Source organism: Gavialis gangeticus, unplaced genomic scaffold (assembly GCF_001723915.1).
Source record: "Gavialis gangeticus isolate Ggan-Ray unplaced genomic scaffold, GavGan_comp1, whole genome shotgun sequence".
Classification (NCBI taxonomy): domain Eukaryota; kingdom Metazoa; phylum Chordata; order Crocodylia; family Gavialidae; genus Gavialis; species Gavialis gangeticus.
The window spans coordinates 7908355-7918057 of NW_017729009.1; the positions used below are offsets into that span (position 1 = coordinate 7908355).

At 46.4% G+C, this 9703-nt stretch overlaps 1 protein-coding gene and 1 long non-coding RNA gene across 5 annotated transcripts in view; one reads left to right on the forward strand and one right to left on the reverse strand.

Annotated features, from left to right (window-relative positions):
- LOC109292453 overlaps positions 1-2545 on the reverse strand; it is a 17811-nt gene extending 15266 nt beyond the window's left edge. Inside the window, exon 1 of the long non-coding RNA XR_002096126.1 lies at positions 2462-2545. This is a non-coding gene — a long non-coding RNA (uncharacterized LOC109292453). The remainder of the gene's footprint in view (positions 1-2461) is intronic.
- Positions 1-9703, forward strand: part of ARFGEF2 (ADP ribosylation factor guanine nucleotide exchange factor 2) — a 69071-nt gene that overhangs the window by 7913 nt on the left and 51455 nt on the right. For all 4 annotated transcript variants that reach the window (XM_019509889.1, XM_019509887.1, XM_019509886.1 and 1 more), the window contains exons 2-3: positions 6202-6232; positions 8506-8629. In XM_019509889.1, coding sequence (XP_019365434.1) covers positions 6202-6232; positions 8506-8629 — 155 coding nt within the window. The remainder of the gene's footprint in view (positions 1-6201; positions 6233-8505; positions 8630-9703) is intronic.

The window sequence follows — 9703 nt, forward strand, 5'->3', positions numbered from 1 at the left end:
CCCCCCCCCCCCCCCCCCCCCCCCCCCGTGTGCTGCATGACCAGGCTGTAGCACCATGGGGACTGCTGGCTTCCTCTGGGGAGCTAGCATTTTATTTTCAGTCAGGGTTTTTTGTTTTGTTTGGGTTTTTTGCAATTTCCGCAAAATCACAGTTTTGTTAGGTCCCTACCTATGAGTAGATGGCTTTAATATGATGCCCCTGAAATACAAAAACACAGAGTAGTTTTAGTGACTGTTCTTTGCATCTCTCAGTATATTTGTCATACTTGAATGCTGGGGGCAGAGGGAAGAGTGCAGTAATTAATCTAAATACAATACACTTTTGTGCACCAGGAATACAAGTGACACTATTAATAACGTTATAAATAGAAGCATGAAGCATGTTGATAATAAAAATTTTTAAAAAGTTGTGGTCAAACAGCTGGTGCACAGCACTAGGATCTCTTTTTGGTATTGCTAAATCAAAACTTTTTCTCTTTTAAATTTAAAAAAAAAAAGAAAAAGAAATTTCTGGTCCTGATGGGGGAAAAATAGAACCACTTGAATATGTCTCAGGGCAGATTGCCTGAATCTGCTCATAACAGACCTGTCTCAGAGAAGTGTGAAAATACGTGTCACTTTAAGAGGGCACGAATTCTGGAGCCAAAGCTTAATTGAAATGTTAACGTTAACTTGTGTCATTGCTTTAGAAATCCAGGTCCTGGGATTGTGGGCATAGCTTGAATACTAGTTTTCTTTGCCAAGTCTCTCTCTTTGGCTTTGGTATACTGTGCTAATAAAGCCTGTGCAAGTGTTTTAAGCAGTCTGTCCCCATATGCACAAACAACCGGCCAGTAATAAAGATTTAGACCAGCCCAAAGATGAGTGAAACAGGTGCTTGATCAGTAATTTGTTAGATGCTTTTCCATGATCTAGCTGCCAGAATAATTTGTGGCATGCTCTTAGTGTAGCTTTGCCTGCATAATTATGCCTCTATCCAGTTTTTCCTTACTGTGGTATCTAAATCCCAGAACTAAGGATCTTAATACTTTTGTTCATAAAACATTTGACTCTACTGCTTGTTTAACCTCTGTTCTTTGGCTTCCTTTATAATTTTGGCAGATGATTTCCCCTGATTTACCTTTTCCTTTTTTGCTTATATTCCACAAAGGGATTCATAACAGGGTTAATACTGAGCTTGGAAGAGTCGGGACTGAGGCGGTATTTGTAGCAGCTTTCTCTAACGACACAGGAAGTAGCAAAGGCCAGTACTGTTCAGTTGGAAATGTCATTTTCATGAGTCAGCAGATAATTCTGGTCTGTTACCTGCAGCAGTGTTTTGGGGGAGGAGAGGGTGGAATAAGCCCACAACTCTTATCCTTTTAAACAAAAATGATTATATGCAAGATAAGGCAGTTGAGCAGGGGAGGCAAGCCTGAGATCAAACATGGCTTGAACAATGGAAGACTTGCATTCCATCCCATCTGCAAGCCAAGTATCGGCTAGCAAAAACCATCTAATAAAATAAAAGCCTTACTCTGTCTGTCTGTGTGTCCGTAACGCTTTTGCCCAACTGCGCATGTGCCAATTGGCTGGACGGGCGAGTGGGTGGGGCCAGCTGAGTTCAAACGGGAGCTCCTCTGCAGCCGCCAGTGCCTCCTCCAGTGTGGCAGCTTCCTCCATCCCACCTCCACTTTAAGTGGGCTTTTTTTTAAGCCCCCTGATCACTGTCCAGGCGGGTTTTTTTAAATCGGCCCAGAGGTTCAGGATTTCCCTTTGCTCTGGGGGTAAAAGCAGGGGGAGGGCAATGGGAGGCAGCAGGGAGCACACACGGACCTGTTTGCAGCCATGCGGTGCTCCCTGATGATTGCCTCCCCCTGCTCCCACCCCCGGAGCACAGCAAAATCCCAAACATTTGGTCAGGGCAGGGCGAGTGGGGGCTGCAGCTGTGACAGGACAGGGGGGTGGGGAGGGTTGCTTGTTTTCCAGCAGGGGGGGAAAAGGGGTGAGGGCCAGCGGTGGCAGCACAGGTGCTGGTGCCTATACTCGAGGGGCTGAGCAGCCACTGCCTGGGGAGGGGGGAAAAGGAGCGGGGAAGAGGGGGAGGGGCTGTGGCCTGGCTGCCTTGAAGGGCACTGCAGCCCTATCCCAGGGCGGGAATGGCACAAGCCTCCCTTCCTCTTCCCTCAGCCCATGCTGGGGCTGGACATGCTCTGCTGCTGCCTGTGTGAATTGAAGCCACTGTGCTCCTGCTCAGGCAGGACGGGCAGCTGGGGCCCTCCTGCAGGGCTGCGGGGAGGGGGGGGATAGGGGGCTGCAGGGCTGGGGACTGTGGGTTGGGAGTGTGGGGGGCACTGGCAGCACTGGGGGGCTTTAGGTCAGGAGTGAGGGGCACTGGCAGCACTGGGGGGCTGTGGGGCAGGAGTGGGGGGCACCAGCAGGGACAGGGTTAGTGGGGCTGTGGGTCGGGAGTGAGAGGCACTGGGGTGGAGGCAGGGGACTGTGGGCTGGGAATGCAGGTCACTGGCAGCATCATGGGGCTGTGAGTCAGGAGGGAGGGGCACCAGCAGGGATGGAGAAGAGGGATACAGGTTGGGAGTGAGGGGCACTGTCATGGCCCAGGGGGGCAAGATACTGCAGTTTGGTAAGTAAGAGCCACTGGCAGGGCTGGGGTCAGTGGGTTGAGAGTGAGGGGCAGCAGCAGGGCTGGGAGGCCTGTGACTTGCCAGTGAGGGGCAACAGAATGGGCAGGGCCACCCTTCGGGGCCGGCCATGTAAACACTCCTTTGAAATCCATCATTCGTGAGGGGCAGTTGGTATGAGAGAAGTCTCATTATGTAAGAGAGACCTGAACAATTCATTTCCAGGCATGATGGTTTCAGTGAGTGTTTAATCCTTGACTTTTATTTAGCTGTATATAAAAATAAAACAGTAATTATCAAACAGTTGAAAGAGAGGCATTTTAGATGATTGCATCAAGTTCTCTTGTGATGAGCCGGACGTTAATTTGCATTTTGGTAACCTGTTTCATTTTCAGAGTCACCATGAATATAGATTCTAATTCAGGGGTGGGCAAAATATGGCCTGTGGGTCAGATCCGGCCTGCAAATTGATTGTATCTGGCCTGTGACTGCCCCTGTGGTGCTCTGCTTAGGCATGTAGTGCCTAGCATGCGTCCCCATGGCTGCCACTGCTTTCCTGTGCTGCCTACTGCCCAGAGGGGCGCAATAGGAGGAGGAGGAGCTGCTGGAGGTGGGGGGAAGCCAAGCAGTACCCAGATGACTGCAGAAGCAGTGGGTGCAGCCCGGCCAGGAAACTGCATATTGGCCCAGGGCGGTGCCATCAGTGGGTCTGGGGCAGGTGTGGATGGGATCAAGTTAGGCTTTGTCTCATGCGGAGTGGTGTGGGGGCAGCTGCAGGCCAGAGGGGAGGGACACAGATCTCACCTACACCCTACTGCCTGGGTGAGCTCTGCTGCACATGCCCCCTGTTGGCACTTGGGAATAGAGGGTCTCTAATCTCAAAAATACCCCTCAAATATACCTCCTTAGTGATTGTTCTTATATAAATTGCTTTCTCACACTGCTTTCGTGTCCCCATTTTACAAATGACAATAGCACTAACTTGCTGATCTGCTTCTTGGGCATTCTGTGATAAGTTCTCATTTATTTTGAATAAAAAGGATATTCAAAGGTTCCTTACATGTAATACAGAGCAAGCCATCATCTAAAATGCTGACCAACTCTACCAGGCAGTAGGCTCCCTGTCTAGCTGTACAAACTGAGCTGCTTATACAGTAAGATTCTGTGGTCGCATCTACATGTGCTATTAATCCAAAGTAGGCTTACTACACAGTAAAAATACTGCGCAGTAAGCCTACCTGGGAACAGATTTGTTCACAGTGGGAGAAGCCTGGTACAGGGCTGCTTCTGCCCTGCTCTGCCCCCCTGTAGCAGCCGGGGGGAGCTCCAGGCTCCTCCTGGGTGCTAGCCCAGGGGCTGGCAGGAGAGCTCTGCCAGCTGCAGTGGGAGCTGTCTCCTGACCCCATACACATTGGGAGCGGTCCTGAACTGCACAGGGCCAGGAGACAGCTGCTGCAGAGCTCTCCTGCCCCAGGCACTTGGGGATAAGCCCCATGCCCAGTGGGGGCTTCCCAGTGCAGCCTGGGGCTGTCCAGAAACCATCTGGTTCTGGGGCATGTCCCAGCCAGCTTCAGGCTGAGTGGAGAGTTCAGCCCTCGCTTGTCCCCAGATTAGCCAACTCTGCAGAGGAGCTGGGACAGGGGACAGAGAGCTCTCCAGTCCTGGTGCTGATCAGCTCCTAGCTCCTGCGGGGAGCCAGGGAAATGAGCAGTGCCAGGACTGAGAGTGTCCCCTGTCCCCTGTGGCTCCTTGCTGGCTAGTCTGACCAGGAGCAGATTTGCTCCTGGACAGTGTCTACATTTGTTTTACTGCTCAGTATCTACTACACAGTTAATTTACTACTTGTATTTATAGACTAGCCAATTGCCCATCAAGAATGATGGGCAAGGGGGGCCCTCTTACCCCACCCTCGCCCCTGCAGCTTCAGGGCTGGGCCTGTTCTATGCCCCCCCTCCCCTTTTTGGGGCTGGTGTTGGGGCGTGGCAGCCGCGGCAGTAGTGGGGTGCCACCACCATGCCCTCTCCCTCCCTGTCAGCTTTTGTCAGGGCCCGGCGTCTCCTTGCTCCCCTGCGTCTGGCCCTTCCCCTGCTTCCCATCCAGTTGGGGGAGTGAGGGGAAAGGGCCTGCTCCTTCCCTCCCCCCTGCTCCATTGCTGCTGCCTGTAGCCAGTGGAGGGGAAGCAGTCCAGCTGTGTTGGCCTGGCTTTCCCGCCACCCCCACTCCATCCCCTGTGTCCCTGCCATCATGGCAGCACTCCGCCACACCGTCTCCTGTCTGAACACTTGGAGCACTCTGGTTGGTTGTCAGCCAATCAGAGTGCAAATAAAGCATTATGGACAGACAGAATAAGGCTTTTATAATATTCGAATAGTAGCTAACTGCACAGTAGACTAATTTTACTCTACAGTAAATATGAGTACATGTAGATGCTGATGCTTTGCTGCTCAGTAGACTACTGCACAGTAAAGTGTCTGGTGTAGGTGCACCCCATGTGCATTTCTTTTGTCCTTGTCTTATGCTGCTACTAGCAATAGAAAATGTTAGACTAGATCAGCCAGGTGGGTTCTTCATCATTGCACTGTCTTATTGCCTGTGTTTTGATTATACTAGCGTTTCCTAGAAAGTGGGAGAAATGCTTTTAAATTTCTCTTCAGGTGATGTCCAGTCGTGGATCAAATTCTCATGGGGGCTAGTGAGCATGAGGGTTTAATTCGAAAGGAATTGGAATGAGAGTGGAAGTATTGGTTGACTAACTATTCTGGCATTGCTGAGAAATTTGCATAAACTCCACAAAAACAAAATTGGGAGAGGAGGTTCCAATATTTTAAGAAATTCCATTGTATTTTTCTTTTAAAAATGGGACTACTGTTTTATGAAGCATGGAAGAGGCTCAGCCTGTTCAAAGTACTTTGAGAGCTTTGCATGGCAAGTGCAAACTCTCAGTAAACTCTAAATAACTGTAGATGCCACGGAGAGGCATTGCAGTTGCCATGTGTTAACGAATTACATTGTGGGCCAAGTGGCCCAGTATATAGTATCAGCACTTGAACTTAAGAGAGACTCTAAGCATTCCCCTGGGGAGAGAAATATTTGCCATTCTACGTAGCTTCGTTACTCGATGTGGATGGTGTGTTTCAAAGTCTACCAACAGATAATATCTGCTGCCTGCTAATAGTAAAAGCATAATCATAGTACTTGAGTCCTGCAGGTGTCTCAGTAGTTTTGTCATCTCCTTTCTTACTGTCGTTTGCATAACTACACTTCTGAGAATGCTTATGTAACTGGCATTGTCCAGTAGGGGTTGCAAAGAGTACCTATGAAGTGAATTGGCTATCACTTGAACTTAACTTTGTAACTGGAACTAGTATGGCTAATAGTAGCAGCCCAGTGGAGTTATGGTCCACAATTAGATCTAGATGCTATACTAATAAAAATAACCATATTGGGATGTTAAATTGATACCACTTTGAGCAAGGTGATGAAGTCTCTGTTGATACTTCTGAAGACTTCTGGAAGCATCACTCCTTTCCATGGGGTGCTGCAGCACCTTCATTGTTCTTTCTTTTCTTTTTTTCCCCAGATGAAATAAAAGCAGAGATAGAAAAGCCAAGGTAAGTGTCTAATTGCTACGTCATGTTACAATTTTTATTTTTGACCACTTGTCAACATCTGCATGGTAGCGAATGCGCAAGTATCTAAGTAGTAATAGGTGCAAGCAAGTTAGTTTATTGGAACAAGTTTATAAATGTGCTTCTGGCAGGAAAGTTTTGGGGGGCGGGGGGGATGTCCTAATTATGAAATACTCGTGGTTTGACTACCAGGGCCACAACTGCTATTGTAAGTCAGGTTATTGCTACACTTCCTCAGGATGTGGAAAATTAGCATCCTTTCTTTTAACTGGATTTTTCCTTCAACAGATTATGAAGAAATTGTGCATGTTAATGAATTACACTTGGTGTCTCGTGTGTGTTCAACTATGTATGCTCTTATTTGTCTGGACCAAAGATACCAATACATAAAAGCGTTTAATTAGATATTTATTAATCAAGTCTCTAAATTTCTTTCTAGCGTTATGAACTTTGAATTTGAATTGAAACCGAAAGGTGGGGATGGCTTTCATGGAAGAAAGTGTATGGGGTTTTTGTATGAGAACATGAGCACTTAATACTTTGTTTTGCACCAAATCTTTCACTAGAGACTTGTACACTCCACAACCTTTTTTCAGAATAGCAGAAGATGTTTTATAGCTTAGACAAGTGCTTCTCAAACTATCTGAAGTGGTGGACTGGCAGTTTTTTTTTTTCCAGTGGGCCAGGGGCCGGTGCCCAGTTCAGCTGGTGGCAGCAACTGCGTGTAACAGTGCTATGCAAATGTGCAACCGGCTATTTCTTTCCCTTTCCTCACCTTGCACGACGTGACGTCACCTGGAGTGTTGGAACGTACAAACTGTGGTGCTCTGACATATCAATGTTATGCTTCTGAAAATATATTTCTTTCTTTCCTGGCAACTCGCTGCAGACCAGCACCGGTCCGCAGGCCACCACTTTGAGAAGCACTGGCTTAGACTATGCTTTCTTACTTGGACTATATTAGTTTTCTAATAAATAATCAAAATATAATCCAGAAGCTACAGTTTATTTTTTCTCTGCAAAGTTGGAGAGAGCAATTGTTAAGGCCTGTTTACTTCTTATCTCTAATAGGTTCTGTTTCTAGCGAAACACTTGGACAGCAAGGTGAAAAAGCATCACTGATTTCAAAATGGATAAATAGCAGTTAAAACTTGTTTGTGGAACTCAGTCATGAAGATCTGTCCTTTGTCTTGCTCAGATTTTAAAGGCATCATTGTCTTATCTAATTCTGCTACTCAGAGTAAAAATATTTATTGTGGTCTCAGTATTCCTCCCCCCTTGCAATCTGGAATTCATACCCCCCCCCCCAGCTTACATACCAGGAATTCATAGTTGCTTTCTAAAGAACCTACAAAAATATGGCCTGCTGGCCACAGACCGAGCATTTCATCCATTTATTAGCTCTCTGCTTCTCTGCAAGTTGGTTGATACCCAACTATTTTCAGTTGAATTTGCAATTTAACTAGAATAACATGAAATGTCACTTTGTATGGCCCTTTCTGTACCTGCTCTTCATGGCTGCTGTTCATGTGCTCAGAGGGTGGGCATTTTATTTAGAGTGGCTCCTGGACAGCTGCTCTAATTAAAATGGCTCACCAGCACATTTATTGGGCCCCTGTGCATTTCAGAATGGCTGTGGGATGCCTTATCTAAAGCTCATTTGATGAGGTTTGGATAAAGTGTCTCTGTGGCCATTTTGAAACGTGGGGGCTTAATACACATGATGGCAAGGTGACGCTGGAGTGTTCTAATTCGAAAGAAAAGCAGACTGAATTAACCAAGTCTAAATTTAACTCCTTCACCTTACCGATTAATCAGTACTGCTCTGACGCGTTCTAGCTAGAACATGAATGAGTGTGTCTGTAGGTACAGTCTGTCTTGGAGAATCATTGAGGAAAGAGTAGGCTTGTTTTCCCCCCTCCCTCCCCGCCCCCACTTCTCATTTGTATTTGTTGAAATTAGGAGCAATTCTACCAAAGCCATGATATCTTCAAATAAAATGCATGGAAAGTAAATTGGGTTTTGTGTGTGCTATTGTTGATGGGCACATCAAAATGAATGGAGAGAGAACTTAAAGTCTGTTTTTGGTACACTGCTTATAGTGTGATTTGATAAAAGTGTGTGTTTAGTGTTTTGGGGATAAATCTGCATGTTCTTTACATAATGCTGACTCAAATGGCACAGAGCAGTCATTTTGATGGGGAAGAAATGCAGTCATTTTTAGGACAATTACTTTTTTTTCCTTCTTAACTCAGTCAAGGCACTGCTGCCCCACCGAAAGCTAACTTCATTGAAGCAGATAAATATTTCCTTCCGTTTGAGCTGGCCTGTCAGTCAAAGTCCCCACGTATTGTCAGTACCTCACTGGACTGCTTACAGGTGAGTCTTCTGTTTAAACTTAAATAATATGAGAAATGGGCAGACTGGCAGGTATAAAATCTTGACGCTCGCTGTAGAAATCATTAGGGTGAAGGAGTTAGTTTAGCCAGGATGCATACAATTCCCGAGTTGCGCTATTCTGCATTTACATATGTACACGTAAGGCTTTACAAAACATGGTTGAAACTACTCTGTGCTGAAAGCGGACATTGTTAAAATGGGAAATGTGTGTGGTTTCCCTTGGGGTCTTCCCCAAAAAAGGTCACTTTCATTCAGTCTTCACTTGAAGAAGTTTCTGAACTGAATAAATATGCATCAACTGCAGATTTTTTTTTTAATGCATTTCAACATTTTCTGTCACCATGTAAAGCCTTTTCCATAAAAAGTTGCAGCAGAAACAAGCACTTCCAATGGGGCTATTGTATCAAACTCAAACTGCCTTCTAGTGGTTACTTGCAGTCAGTTGAGTTTTGCATGAAGGATTGATCAGATGGTTGGATTGTGTTCCCTTGTCTTCTGTCTCAAATGAGTTAAAAAAAATTAACTTCTTGAACAGAATTAGTCTGTCTGGTATTTTTAAAAACAAGTCCTTTTGAGTTATTAATGGCAGCAAATGGCGATAAAGACCTATATTTTAATGGCTGTAGTGCAGATTGGTATGGTGAAGTCCTTTTGCTTCATATATAGCTATTTTAGACATGACACCAAACTTTGGGGCAAAGCATCCATGCCAGAAGATAGGCGGGTGATCCAGGCTGACCTGGACAGGCTCAGCAAATGGGCGGATGAGAACCTGATGGTGTTTAACACCGAAAAATGCAAGGTTCTCCACCTTGGGAAGAAAAACCTGCAGCATTCTTATAGGCTCAGCAGTGCTACGCTGGCTAAAACTACGGAAGAAAGAGACTTGGGGGTCATTGTTGACCACAAGATGAACATGAGCCTGCAATGCAATGCTGTGGCTACTAAAGCGACCAAAACGCTGGCTTGCATCCATAGATGCTTCTCAAGCAAATCCCGGGACGTCATTCTCCCCTTGTACTCGGCCTTGGTGAGGCTGCAGCTGGAGTACTG